A 15402-nucleotide genomic window follows, 5' to 3' on the forward strand; every position below is an offset into this window, starting at 1 on the left:
CATTTTATATTAAGGATTGGTATTGGAATTTTAAGAATTGTTACGAAATCATTTCAGTTTTTTATAAGTTTCTTCATCAGTGTATGTAAATCTGCTCATGGCTGCCAGGAAGAAGCCTTAAAGAGTAGAGAGAGTGGGTGCTGTCATGGTTGCAGGCTATGGAACATGCATGTTGTTTAGGGTCCAGTGCCAAATGATGTGGGCGCAAGTGAGCAAAGAGAACTTTCTGTCTCCACAAATAGATTTACAACTCTTTTTTTTTTCTTTTTTCTTTTTTTAAAGAATTTGGGTTGTGAAACATGAATAAAGGCCATGTCTGCAACCTGACTCTTTCTGTCAAAACCAAACCAAAGGTACACAGTGTTCTCACAGCAGACGTTTTAACATGTCATATCAGGAAAAGCTCAGGGGTAATTCAGATGTAACCATTAACAAAGTCTGTTTCCCATTTGGAGCAGAACTGTCATTAATGCTGTTAATGTTCTGCAGTTCTGAGTTAAATCAAAAAGCTCTCTATACCTCTAATTAATTCACAGTATACAGGTTGCAATTGACTGTTTGCTAAGCCTGTCAAGCTTTCCAGTCTACAATGGCGATATGTTGTTTGCAGATTTACACATTTAACAACAATTTCAGACAGAGGTAAACAAAAGCAGGTTATTTCTAGCTCTAATGAAACAGCTAGCTGGCTGGTTAGTTAGTTAAGTTAGTTAGTTAATGTTAGCTCCATGTCTCTGGCCATCTTTAACGTTTATTATTACACATAACATATTGCTTACCATGTTTCATATTTCAGCCTGGTATTACCAAATAGTGTATGAATAAAATAGCAATTTCAGTAATTTCACTTGTTATCACTGTGCTTTTGTTGCTTTTCATGTGTCACTTCACATCACGCCATTCTACTGAACCCTAACGGCAAAACGTTTAAAATGCAGAGATATGACACACAAAATGTCCATGAAACCTAACAAGGTTTGGTGAAACCACTAGTTGTGTACCAGGTACCAGTCAGTGTAGTCTGCACTGAACATATAGGAACATACATATTCCCCTGAATCACACACACACTCTTCCTTAGCTGTAGTTAAGATTAAATACATAGAGTGTTAATAATTATGTATTCTTGAGCAGCAGTTGCACTAATGCACCCAAATCAACAAGCCAATTATCTCTGGTATAATCATCCTCAACAGACGGCCATGTAAAGACAGTTTGCCATTGATTGACCATTGACTGGCAGGACCTGCCCTTGTGGTAAATTGCTTTTCAAAAATTCCTCTTCTGCCTCCTTACATTGATTTTCAAGGGACAATGGGGAAGTCAATAACAAATCTAAGGTTTTACCACCACTGATTTAAACTGCAGCTGAGGCACATAAAGAAGTGTTTCATTCTAACCTTGCAGATGCGAGCTTAAATCTTGCAAGGTCAGTTTTTGTTACAGAATGTCAGTCTGGAAAACATCTGTTGAGAATCGACCAGGGCAGGCAGCTGAATGTCAGACCAATGGGCACACAACAATAGCTAGAGCTGTATTTTAAACAGTGGTTGAGTTTGAAGCTGCTGCAGAGTTGGGTTCAGTTAGGTCTCTTTTTGTCAACGTTTGATAACCTAATGTGGGAACTGTCTGTTCCCTCTCCCTAAACAAGCAGTAAGGTGTTGAGGCAGTAGAAAGTGTAACACACATTTGGAGAGAAAGGGTGTACTGAATGGTGTGTTTATGAGCCCTATCATAAGCTGCAATTGTAAGGAAGTCTCACTAAATAGCTTACTAACTACAGTAAGAACCAACTACCTCAAGAGCCAATGGGTGCATAGTAAAAATTGTTAAATGCAGGTATAGCTAATATAGAAAATCTATAGTTAATACAGTGGGGCTTAATGCATCAGTGGTCATCAGTCAGTCATTTCGATTAGTTTATAGCTACTGATAAAAGTGGGTATTTTGTGAATGAAGAAGGAGGTACCTGGCAGAATATGCCTATGTGGACAGTAAAAAACCTTCTTTGTGATGTAAGACTCACACATGCACACTCCTATGTATGTTCACACACACACACACACCCACACACCCAAACAACCACCCCCAACCCCCTCCTTTTGAATTCCCGTGTGCCGGACTTAAGAGGAGTTCTGTTGCCGGGTAATGAAGAGGAGGGAGGTGGCGAGGCAGGTGCTGCTGCCGGGGAACAGTGGGCCGCTTGTGGCTCCTTTGAGTGTCTCTCCACACTCGTCCGTCTCTCTGCACCCTGCCCCCTCCACTACCACCCCACTCCACAGTCACTTCATCTTACACTGTTTCACCCCCATCATCATCCCAAACAGGTGTGAGAATGACTCCTTTCCTGCTTCCAGTCAATTCTGCCAGAGCGCTTCATCATTTTTTTAACCCCTCCCTATGTCTACCTACGGCTGAACACAAATGAATTTGAATTTGTTCATTTACATATGACTGCACGGGCATTAAAAAGCCACACGGCCACATCAGAGTCTAATTTCAATTCCTGGACCGCGTGGATATGTCAGATCCCGAGGTTTGCCTCCTATGTGCGACACTATGTTTGAATGCCAACTGTATCGTTTATCCAGCCAGCCACATTTTGGTGCCTGCTGCAGCTTGGTTATTTGCTTGGAAGATGAGACACAACAAAGGAAAGAAAGCCAAAAAAATCTTTAAAATTGGCTGTAAGACATTGCTTTTAGGCCTGGAAATACACACAAGATAGAATTCAGCATCACACAGACTTCAAACGGGATTCTTTCACAGACTTTATATTAAATTGTGTTTTAGTCATTGCATTGTATTCTGTCACAGTCCATGTGGACAACACCTGCTCTGCAGATGAGTCTCCCTCTCAAGGGTAATGGGCTCTGAAAAAGGCGATGAACTATTAAGAAGTGATCAGACTCCCATTTAGACCATCAGCACAGCTCATTTTTCTGTGCTTTGTCTCACCACAGATGAGTGACTGCAAAAACAACACCCATGTAAACCTCAGAATTCAACCAGTATATGAAACCTCTTCTTTTTTCTCAAAGGCTCTGTTTGACATTTTAACACCAGCAGATCAATATCACATCACATTTCTGTGTCTACTGAAATTGTATTGTGAAATGTGAATTGTCTGTCGAAAAGGCAGGTCTCTGTGTGGTATTTATTTGAATATGATTCATGTTTAATTTCTGAGCTCCATAAAATCAGTGAAATCATTCTAAGCCCACTTACACTGCTTACTATATATATATATATATATATATATATATATATATACATATACATATATATATATATTCAGGATCTAGAGCTCTTTCCATTCTTCATCAGCCAATACAAAGGTCGCTGTATTTGTTGATTGTATTGTCACGTGACCTACACTTGAGATGATTCACACTGAAGTAATTTGAAGGTTGTTTGTCATTGAGGAGAAACGGCAATCAAGGTTTCACAGACACATAGAGAGAGCACGTCTGTGACCGCAGCTCCATACAACCCGAGCCTTGAGCCGGGCTCATGCGAACGTGAATCAAATGCCCTCTCATCTCCAGCGACCAGGCGCAATCTATTTCTCATTCTCTTCTCATTGTTGACACACTGTCATTGCAGGGCCTTGCTGCCTAGCAACAAAATCCAGGCAGACGTTTTTCCAATCTTCTGTCAGGGGGATGCTCCGCCCCTCACCGTCCCTGGAGGAATGATTGAAAGGTCACTTCACTCCTCGCCTTGTCTGACAGTGTACAGATTGTCCTTTCTGGAGTGTGTGTGTGTGTATGGTGAAGACGGGGGAGGGGCACACTTCACGGTGGGTACAAAACACTCAGTGATGAGTGGGCAGAGTGGCGGGGAGGTGAAGGGGGGTTTGTTGCCAGATCGATGATGCCACACTTTCTTCATCACAGGCTGAATGTGACCCCCATCGGACTGCTCTATTGTTGTTCTTGGAGAGGTCAGAGGCCCTGCAGAGTGGGATTACAGGATAGGTCTGCCTCTGTTTTTTTTTTTGTTACAAACTGTGTCATAGTATTGTATTTTTGGCCATCTTTCACACCAGTTATGGGGAACATTTTACTCACCCACTTCATGCTGAGATGTGCGAACAAGCTGACTGCACTTGAAACAGTTTTACAGTGGTGCCCACGGGACAACCCACATGAGAGCTCAGGCAAGTTTTGAGGGCAAAAATAGAATCTCTTTTATGTTCTCAAAAAATGCATTTCATATTAACAGGTGGCTTTTCCATCCGCCTAAAGTGAAAACAATCTCAAAGTATGAAAAAAACTTTTTTACACCTGGCTGAGGTGAAAACGTTTGTGCATCACTAAGAGCAAAATGAGACAAAGAGCAGTGGAATTGGACTTAATTAAAGTACGGCAAACTCTGTTTTGAAATGTTGATATTATTCTTCACTGGATATTGGAGATGAATACTGGTCTTTTTAGCTGATCTACAGTTCAGCCTTAGTCTTGCTGGGCCTGATTCCAGCAGTTTAAGCTGCTGACTATCACTCAGCTATGCACTTCTCACAGGAGATCATACCTGTTCACCAAAGTTACACAGTGTAAGGACATGTTTTCTTGGCACAAAGTGGGAAAAACAGATCTGTGAGGAGTGATCAGGAGACTGTAATGTTCAAATTAACAAAAGAAAGATAAATCTCATATTTCCATCACATTTTCCACACTGTTTTTCATGGTCTCTTTTAATTATGTCATCTTATTGTGCCGGTCTTCTCTGCAATGGTTTAATGACACCTGACAGGAAAGAGAAAGCTAATAAGGCTCCCTGCCATGATCAGCAGCAGACTTTGCCTTGTACCATTGTTGTCCTGTGAAGAGAACAAAGTCACCCTCACCTTGCAGCAGTGATACCTCAGGGATCCCCCCCGTCAGTTTTTTTGTCTGTGGATTTTATGCTGCAGCACCTTAAGTTCACCTTGTTTTTCAGTTATCTTTTGATGAGATGCCCCTGATGTTACCTAAAAGGGATGAATAATGGACAAAAAGCTCTTTCTCTAGAGTTCCCAGAACTGTCCAACACCATCTGAAAAGTATACACTAACTCTATCTTGGCAGCAAGACAACAACCCTTTAGATGAAGCTATCAGGTTTGTGAATAGAGACATAGTAAACAATGGGGCTGTGATGCTCCCTGGCACATGGTGGTGATATAAACATCTATTATTCTCCTGTGCTCCTAAGCGACATGTGTCCACTCTTAAAAGTGGTCACACACACCTTATCTGGAAGGTGAATGTTAATGTTACAGACAAAAGTAATCAGGCTGTCATGACTGTGTGTTGAAATGCACATTTGTTCCCCATTTAAAGCTGATTAACTCAGGTGCCCACGATCAAGTGATTAGCTACTGGTACAGGACTTGATCAGATAGAATGAATGGACCTCAGTGTAACAGAAGCCAAGCATATATACACATAAATAAAAAAATATGTGACGGCAAAGATTTTAAATGAATCCTTTAAAAATTTGCCAGACAAGGTTTTATGGCACAACCTCAATTTCATATTTTTCGATCCAGAGTGGAAAGACTCTTTTTTTTTTTTTTTGTTTCCTTTGCAAAAGAAAGCATGAAAATGATGAGGTGGAAATGAAAACAAAATAGGATGCACCATCCTCTGGTTTAATCTGACCCAGACCATTAACTGCACTGTGTTTTCTCTGTAGCAGTGAAGTTCATGTTGAGAGCAGGCTGGGGGGGGGTCGGTGGAGGAGAACTGAGGTGGAGAGCTACATGTGTATTTAATTGAAACCAGAGCTGTAGACTGTAAACCTGAGACCTAAGACTCTGACTTGACATGAGGTGCCTATTGACTGTGTGATAACAGCAATTCTACAAGTCCATTGTGAGCCACACTGTGTGAGGTGGGCTCAATAAAGTCTTGGGTGCAGTCTGTGTCAGACTGTACTATTCTCAGGCTTTTAAAATTGTGCAATGCATGTCAGGTGAATCATAGAACTAAAATGTAAATAGAAAAAAACAGATGCAAGCAGAGACATGTCACTCCACTCATGTCACCCCTCTGCTTTGCTCTCAATCTGAAAATGCAGCAAAACAAAAAGCTTCAGAAGAGCAGGCTGTGAGGCTGGTCACAGCCTCTTCTCCCCTGCAAAGTGAGGAGTTTGATTTCTTTCTACAGCGTACAGCTTTTCAGTGACAAGAAGAAGATGTGAACCTTGTCGTGTGGATTTTTAAAAATTAACTTCACATACACACGTTAGATGTCACTAAATAAAACTGAACAAATAATATGATAAAAATAAATCAAATGATGGACAGGTTCTAATGACTATGATTAGATTTAGGACTACTGCACATCTTCTGTTCAGTGAGAGCAGCAAAAGTTGTAATTGTAAGTAAGTTGTTGCTATCACTACATACCCAACATTAGCATAAACAACAGTTTCCTTTACAGTAAGTAAACTTTAATCATCCCTTTTCTCTTCTAAAGCTGCTCCAGTGGTGGAAAACAATGCCAGTATTAACTCTTGCTTTTCTTCTCTTTCTACCACTTCTTTTCTTTGCTGTGTTCAGTGTTTATCAATAAGAAATGTAAAAGACATGCATGACATTTGACTTACAGTTTCCTAATTAAGATGTGAGAAGTCACTCAAAGTAAAACAGTTAGTTAGAAGATATGATAGAGAAGATAGTGTCTTTGTTGACTTTGGGCACTGCTTTAGTGCTGATGTTACATTACCATCTGCACAGTCAGAACATTTTTCTCATGTAAAAGTTATTTAATTACAAAGGAAGCATCTGTGTTGAGAAAAAGTTTTATTTGAGGTTATTTGTGTCAGTGTTTTCCCTCCATCTCAAGATCCATTTTTCTGCCTCTCTGACCTGATCAATAAACTTTCACATTATTATCAGATGAAGAGGACAGACACAGCTATAGGCAACCTTCAAAGCTCGAGTCCCCTGGATGCATAATGGAAAAGAACTAAAGAGCACGTCTCTCATTAACATTCCCCACAGTCACCTTCAACAATACATTTTGCCTTACTGCGAGTGGCGGCACTCAGCGGGGAGATGGATTTCTCTGTTCTGTTCTCGTGTCAGAATATTTTAACGTGTCATCAAAGTGGCAGCTTGTTTCTGGCACAGCGAAACACTAAGCCCGAGCCAAACATTGGAACAAGAAGTCTGTCTGAGGGATAATATTAGCATACTGCCTCTGCGGTTTGATACGAGAACCAATATAGACACGACTTTATTGACTCTGAGGCAGGCTGAATGGTGCAGTGATTGTGGACCTTTGTGCCACTGGCATGAAATAGAGATTGCGGCATAGGTTGTGGATGCATGTAGTGTGTGTGTGGGTGTGTGTTGGTGTGTGTTTGAGGGTGGGTTCCTTTCTCTGACTCAAGCATCGCACTGTGACAAGTCTCTTAAATCCTACTTTTGTTTAAACACCCCCTGGCTTATCAGGCTTGTATTCCTCAGAGCATCCCAGAAACAGCCCCTTTCTCACATTTCAACCTTGACATGGAAATTGCAGACTCAGAAATCATTTAGATGCAGTCAGAAAGTTACACAGTGTGACATTTTGGAAAATGTACTCGGCCTCTGCCTCAGTCAGAGTGAGACAAGAAGTTTAATATTCATTTAATCTTTGTGTTTCCAGTACAGAAATAGTCGGTGGAATGTTCAGATTAGTTTTGCGCAGACTGGGAGCAAGGGAAAAATAATTTAAGAAGTTGCTTCAGTGAAAAGGAAAAAAAAAGCTGGTTTTAGCAGTATTTGTGCAGAATCTCATAACTGGGAGCAACAACAGAACGCTGCAATCAGAGGTCAAAACTAGTTAAAAATGATATTTTCTATGGTAAACAAACATAAACACCAAATGTTGATTGGGTGGTGTAACATTAAATACTGATTCATGAAAGTTATTGTTGGCATCTGCTGCATGTACCGTACTGTGCCGCACTCCATTTGTTCACAACAGGAACAGTCTCAGAACTTTTTGATTGCACCTTGCATGTGCTGAATCAACAGCTTTAATTGGAATGAAAGTTTGGAGTGAAAAGGGAGGTTTAAGAGGTTTAAGAAAGTTTACTTCTGAAAAGTTTTTTTTGCATGCAGCAGTGGTACACTATCTCTCTGTGCATCTCTGCATTGAGTATGAAACCATCTGACCTGTGGTTAAGAGCCCTCACGAGCAGCTCTTCAGCCTCTAGATAGCACTTCTACTTTGCTGCCTCTGCTACTTTGCACCACACTGTCCACAGCCTGAGTGACTCACTTCCTTTGCAGAGGGTCTGAGTGCTTCAGCCACAGTTCAAAGTCTGCAGAGAAGAATTAGGGCCACAACCAGCATCACTGCACTGGCTCCACTACATTTACAGCCGACACAAACTCAACATGTCTAGTTGTTCAAATTCTGTCATCCTTGTTCTGACTTGTAATTAAGTGTGCTTGTTATTTCCTGTTTTTGATTACTTGGAAAGTGGAGTCATTTTACACAGAAACAGACTGTGAGCCACCACAGCCTGAACTGCTGAACTCTGGCCTCGCACCTGTTGTCTCAGACACACACAAAAACAGTGTGAGCAGTGTTAACAGGCGTGGTCCTCTGCCTGTCCAATCACTACCCTGACTATGACATCTGATCCAGTGGTGGCCAACAGCTGCACTGTTTTTTTCAGCACTGCCACACCAGACACACACTTTGAGATCCCTGTGTGTCCATCTTATAAAGATGCAAGTTCAAATAATGATAATACTGTCAGTGGGAATGTGGCCTGAGAATTACTCAATAGTGGAAAAAACAAAACCTGGCTGCCTTCTGGTTTGCAAGAATGGGCTCACACATGCTTAGTTCCCATTACAGACTAAACTCTGAGAAAAAGAAGCTACAGACTACATGCTTGCAAGCACATAAGTCATTTTAGAGAAAAAATTGTGCTGCAAATTTAATGGAAAAAATTCAAGGTATGAGTCACAGTTGCAGTTTTCTTTCCCCAGAAGACATTAGTGATTTATTTCAGACACAAAGCTGCGGTTAACACCCGGAGAAGCTGATGAGAAAAACAACTTTATTCCAGGTCTGCACTGAAATCGCTCACTACAGTAATGAGAAAACATGCGGCAGGAGTAACGCCCACCCTGCAGACTGAGGTGGGCTAGTTGTCTTGCTGCTGAGTGATCTCTCACTGCAACATAAATAATCTGAGCTGAATGGTGCTGGCAGCGTTCCAGGACGGCTGAATCGAAAAACATGGGAGTAAATTGGCCACTGATGAGAAACTGATATCTATACAGCTGAGTTGCTACGGGGAATTTGTGTTTTATTTCTCTTGAAACAAACTGCTCCCGAGTTCACATGGTGGGACTGGACTCAGGTCTAGTTACAAACTGTGGTTTATTATGAAAAAACATATTTTCTCACTTACTTCTTGTAGCTATTCTAGCCATTAGGACCATTTTCTTTATCGTATTCTCCAACTTGAGGCAGGGGAGGTAAAAGGAAGTCTGTGGTGGTCACAATGACAAACATTTAAAATGCTGTCAACTGTTTTTGCAGTTCTTCGGTATGGAAGCCTATTTCCACCAGAGTAATGAAAAAGAATCCTGTCATGATGAAAACTTTCTCAAAATAATGACTTGGTGTCTCTATAACTATATTTTGATGTTTCTCATTACAAGAACTTACAAGATCTTAGTCATCATATTGGTGGAAATGGGCTTCCATACTTTGGTCCATAATAAGTTTTTATTTCTTGGCTGAGTGAAGTGACTTTCTGGAGACTTTAGAGTTTGCCTGGCTACCTCACAATGATGACAAGGTTCCAGGAAGTAACTGCACCCGTCCAAGAATTAGTCCCACACAGAACAAAACACCATAACATCAGAAATTGTCAGTTTTACAGTTTGGTTTTTGTTAAGGATTAAACAAACAAGATATAACCTGTTTATTAATAGTGGTGCTGGAAGACAAGAGTTTGTTTCCCCCTGCTTCGCCTTCTTGCCAAGAATTCGACGAAAAGGCTAAATATGTAGCTGCAACTTTGTATAAAGTCTGGAAACAGTTAGTCTAGCTCTATCCTAAGGTACCAGCAACTCTAAAGCTCACTAATTAACACATTATATTCAGCTTTTTTAGAGCATACAAAAATTAAAAGTATAAAAAGTATAATGTTAAATATTATTTGTGACCTGACCTTTATGGAACAATAGAAAATAAGACAATAACCAGCAGGTCTTGAATAACCATAGAGCTTGTAGGGTTACTTAGCAAGCAACTGTATTTAAAGTGTGTGATCTCAACTGTGTAAAAACAGTTTTCTTGTGAAATCAAATATAGTGACATCACCAGCGCACCATACTTTCATGAGTTGTAACAGACATGTTCCTGAGCATGCTGGTAAGTGCATGAACATTGGTGAGTCTTTACTCATAAAGCCACACTAACCTCAACTTCCTCACTGTGCACAGAATCGATTTATAGTTTCAGATCCTAATGATGACACACATACATACATACGTACATAAAAAGACACCAGAGTCCAAACAATTCACATTTAATGCCCTGGGCTTTATTGTCTTATTTTAGTGAGAGTTCTGTCACATTTTTTTTAGTCTTTTCAGCCTCCAGGTGGGACAAGTAAACCTCAAGGATATATCCTGCCATTGGACTGGGCATTCAGATTCTGACAAAGACGAGAAGCACTACTAAGTAATGCTGCCTTTGTGCCTAACTCTTCACAGAAGAGAGTACATTAAATTCCCCAAAGGAAGGCACCCAATACTTGTGGTTTTTGGCCTTGCAGCCGTCTGGAGATTCTTTTTTCAAAGAAAAAAAGAACATAAAGAAATAGGGGAAGAGAGTAGTGAGGAAACAGTTGTTTTCTCACAGCCCCTCTGTCCCCTCGTTAGCATTTTTTGTTATTAAAAACTGGAATGATGAAACACGTACAGCGATTACTGCCCATTCACCTCCCTTATCACCTATGCATGAACAAGTAACAAATTAACAAAAGAATGAAGTCTTTCAATAAACGAAAAGCTTACAATCAAGTTTACCACAAGAACAGGAAAAAAAAGGTACAAAAATAACAGAATTTTTGTTTTACAAAAAAGTTTGTGGGATAAAACAAATATAAAGGGGATTCCGCTTGCATGAAAATGAAGGACAACCCCTTTGAAAACAAAATACAAAAGCAGCATTAGTATATTTATCAAAACCATGAACAAAAACAAAAACATCACAAAAAATAGTGCTTTAATCAGAAGCAGCAGAAGCTTCTGGGAAGAGACTTCATCCCTGTTTTGTTACTTGTGTTTGGGACAATGCTGATGGCAGCTTCCATGAAGAGAGGGGCACCATGAAAAGAGCGCCTCTCTTCATGGGAACCACAGTCACCCACCAACACACCACCTACTCCTCATCCTCCTCCTGGTTCTCCTGGCCTCCCCGGTCTGTATGTATGTCACCATTGATTTTCACATGATTGACAGAGAGAAGCACAGGGACCCAAAATAAACGTTGGGGGGGTGGGGGGACCTGCTTTGTGTTCACAATATACAAAAATACCCAGGAGTCCGTAGCTACCTAACATTTACTACAGCACATGAACCAACAAAGGTACAGTGTACAAATAAAAAAACAAAACAAACCAAAAAACAAAACAAAAAAAACTGTAAACACAGCACAATAAATAGATAAAAACAGCAGGCTCCGCACCATGCACATGATGTGATAAAACTCTTCTCTATACAACTCCCACATCTCTCACACTCGCCACAAGTTACTTGGCTTACTTTTTTTTCCTTTAAGTTTGACTCCCAAGTGCAAAACATCACAAATGGACAGTTCTGTATTCAAGTAATATATACAAGGGGGATATTACAAATATGTAGTTACTGTACAGATACTAATTTTGCCATATTCATAATTTACAGATGTCAATCTTTTACTTTTAACAGTAACAAAAAACAAAACAAAAACAAAAGAAGGTTTAAAAAGTATGAGAGATGAGAATTGCAAGCGAGCAGGCGCGGCCACTCGTCATTCTGTCAGTCTGCGTCAGAGTCCTGCTGTCCCTTTTGCATTCCCGATGCTACGATGCACAGCACCTAAAGAGTGGACTCTTCACTGCACCGCTACTACGTCACCTCCATGGCCACTGTGTTGTCTGCTATACTGTTCAGTGCTGGCTTGTCTTCTTCGTGATTATCCCTGCGGAAAAGACAGGAAATGGAAAGATTAACCATTCTGTTCACTTTTTTATCTGCATCTGTAACTGTCCTAGATCTCAGTCAATACATCTCTTGTGTGAGAGAATACTGAAGAGCTCTGACGTCGCTTTATTTCAGCTTCTCTTTCAGGCTGATTTATGTGGATTCTCAGCTGCATTATCTCTGGCAGACACTGTGTTGGCAGCATTTTGACGGTATGTGCCAGGTCCAGCTGAAAACTTAAACCAGGGATTGTATTGTTAATGCAAAGGCTTTACTGTTGGTTATCCTAACACAAATTTTTACATAAAAAACAATCTGATACCGCTGCAGCCAGACTGACAAACTTATCTTCTTGTGGGTATGCATAGTTATGTTTTTTTTTCTCTTTACTAATGTGTGCTTTCTGTTGTGTCTGAAACACGGAGGCATTGTCTGAGACGACTCCATAATAATCAAACTATCGTCTGATCGCCCACACCTGTGTGGAGGCTTTAAGTCTGTGCAGCTTTAGTTCTGGTATAAACTAATTAACGCCTGTGGCTAAACATCTGTTTATTCTGCATCAGTATCAAGTCAATAAAAACAAATGTCTGTTCATTGGTCATGTTTTATGTGAGAAATCGTATATGATGGAAACTCCAGGGAGACACTGTGCCTGGCCAAGAAATAATGTGGCACATCACCCCACATTAAAACATACCGCAACACAATCTTTCTAGCCTTTATGTTAAACTAAGTTAATGGACTGTTGGCTGTAGCAGGATGCTCTGATCTAATGCTCATCAAATGTTGAACTATTCCTTTATAGATCTGTGATAGAACTGCTGTCCCAGAGGAGCACTGCCTCACCTTGAGCCCATGTCCATGGACGATGTTCCGGAGACTTTGGGCATCTGCAGGTTGGTGGTGGCGGACAGCTTTAAGGCAGAGGGTGGCACGTTCCCGAGGGTCCGGGGGATATGGCGTCCGGCCAGGCTGGCAGCCGACGGTACACTCAGACAGATGTTGTTCCCGATGAGGACCTGAGTGGTGGCGGGGGTGGCATTGGCAGCGCTGCATCCCAGGAGCCCCAGTGCTGCCGCTGCATGGGCGTTGGGGGTGGAGGTGAGGGAGGTGGGGACGGCGTTGGCGGGTGAAGGTGTGACCGAGTTGGAGGAGGGCTGGAGGAAAGTCGGAGCCGCGGAGGTGGTAGTGTGTGTCGACTGGTTGGTCTGGTGAAGGGCTGCAGTTGTGCTGGAGAGGTGCAAGCCTTTGAAAACACCTGTTTCAACAGAAAAAAGCTCAAATAAAAAACAAATAGAAGCAGCGAGAATACCACAGGAATAAGAATGTACAAACAAACCATTTCATGAGATGCCCCTGCACAATCTAATGCAATATAATACAACAATGGTGCAATAAATCCTGCCTTTGTGAAACTTATGATGTTCAGTTTTGTTGACTCTCTCAGAGATGTTGATGCAACTCTGTGGTAATTTTGAGGCTGTTTTGTGGTGACGTTGTTATAATGGAATGCATTATACTGTTAAGTGCTTTTAGTATTTTTTCCACCGTTGTTTTAACACAAGTGGAAGAGGGAAGGGCTACTGACTGTGGGTCTGCCTCAAATATGGACTATGCTTTAAATCAGCTTTTCCCACACAGTAACCCTTTAAAATACAGTTCTCATCCATAAATCCCCCCAAAGAAACTTTAAGGTTGCTATAATTAGTGCTTTTGGTTTGGGACATCTTCAAATGAAGCCTACCTGTGGCCTGAACACAGTATTTGAGTGTGTGGAGGAATTTTTGAGGCCTCAAGAGCTAGAAGTATCCAGTGTAATTTAGGAAAATACGTTCAGAAGAGACACTCACCTGCTCCTGCCAGGACCCCGTTGACTCCACTCGCCAGCACCAGCTCCTCTTTGGACTTGAAGGCCAGCAGCTGGTCTGTAGTGACGAGGGCCGAAGCAGCGAACTGGGCGCTGGCCTGGTCCAACGTCTTGGACACAAGTGCCTGGATGGAATCCGGAGAGAGAGGAAAACATAACATGTTGGTACTGTGCCAAAGACTTGACCGCTCCGTTAAAAATCTATGAAACCACTGAGCTCAGCGCTTCTGCCGGCAAAACAGGAACCGAGCCAGTGGCATCAATACTGCTCGTGGGAATGAGGATGTCTCCCGTTTCCTAAGGATGGGTGAACTGACCTTCAACTGTACATGATTTCCATATTGGAAGAACTCTGGCTCATTTGCCTCTATTTTATGAATCCAACAGCAGGAAACGAGTTCGGTAAACATAAGTTAAGTAGATACAAATCTGATTCTGACCAGTGTAATATATTGACACATGATAGATAAAACCTTTTTTCTCTTAAAATACTTTTACGCTCTGATATCTGTCTGCTTTTTTGTGTTGAACATGTTTTACTATAAGTGCAGGTGACAGTACAGGTTCTGAGTTGTGTGTCCATCCTTACTGACCTGTGTGTTGGTAGGTGTTGGGGGTTGTTGTTGGCTTGTTGCTGCTGCTGGCTCTGCTCCAGCTGCTGTTTCTGCATGAGGGCCAGCTGCTCCTGGTGCTGCTGGTACTGCTCTGCTGTGAACACTGTGGACAGGAAGGATAAGATGGCACCAGTTAAATCAGGATTAGGGAAACTTGTCTTGTGTGGTTGAGTTAGTTTTTGTGGCCTTTAGTTGAAACCTTTTGTTTTTACTAACGTAACAAGTCTGGTTTGACTCGCAGGCTTCTGAAGGCCAGCATGAGTTACTGTATTGTACTGAAGCCGCCCTTGGACCTCATCAGCTTTTACACCAAAATGAAGGTTTTACGTTTCTGTCAAAATTTTCCTCTGGTCAGGATGGGCAGTAAAACACTGACTGAACCAATAAAAACAAAAATATTTTTAAAGTAGAAAGGTTTCAAAACAAGGTGACCTATCCTCTTAATTCAATTAGAACTTGGGGAGGATTAAGACCTTAAAACTTAAGGTGACTGATTTTACAAACAGCATTCACAATCAACATCATCCAAGAATGTTTTTCAATGGATCTAACAGTCACTGATAAACTGATTTTCAGTCAAAAGCAATGCCACAGGGAGCAGTACGGCACAACAACACAACAGATGTGTTGCCACAGGGTTCAAGGTAGAGAAAGTAAATACCAAGCTAGAAAGTCCAGTTTGAAGGCTCATCAAATACATGGTCACAGATACACAGTGGC

At 41.3% G+C, this 15402-nt stretch overlaps 1 protein-coding gene across 5 annotated transcripts in view; it reads right to left on the minus strand.

Annotated features, from left to right (window-relative positions):
- Positions 1-10531: 10531 nt before the first annotated feature.
- The window catches only part of LOC108885085 (enhancer of polycomb homolog 1), a 31606-nt gene continuing 26735 nt past the window's right edge, over positions 10532-15402 (minus strand). For 4 of the 5 annotated variants that reach the window (XM_051066615.1, XM_051066614.1, XM_051066612.1 and 1 more), the window contains 3 exons: positions 14662-14785; positions 14052-14193; positions 13054-13459 (listed from right to left, as the gene is read on the minus strand). In XM_051066615.1, coding sequence (XP_050922572.1) covers positions 13193-13459; positions 14052-14193; positions 14662-14785 — 533 coding nt within the window. In that variant the 3' untranslated portion in view covers positions 13054-13192. Of the gene's footprint in view, positions 12197-13047; positions 13460-14051; positions 14194-14419; positions 14425-14608; positions 14786-15402 lie in introns of those variants that run through there. The other variant, XM_018679272.2, reaches the window with a different exon arrangement.

The sequence above is a fragment of the Lates calcarifer genome, linkage group LG24 (assembly GCF_001640805.2).
Source record: "Lates calcarifer isolate ASB-BC8 linkage group LG24, TLL_Latcal_v3, whole genome shotgun sequence".
Taxonomy (NCBI): Eukaryota; Metazoa; Chordata; class Actinopteri; family Centropomidae; genus Lates; species Lates calcarifer.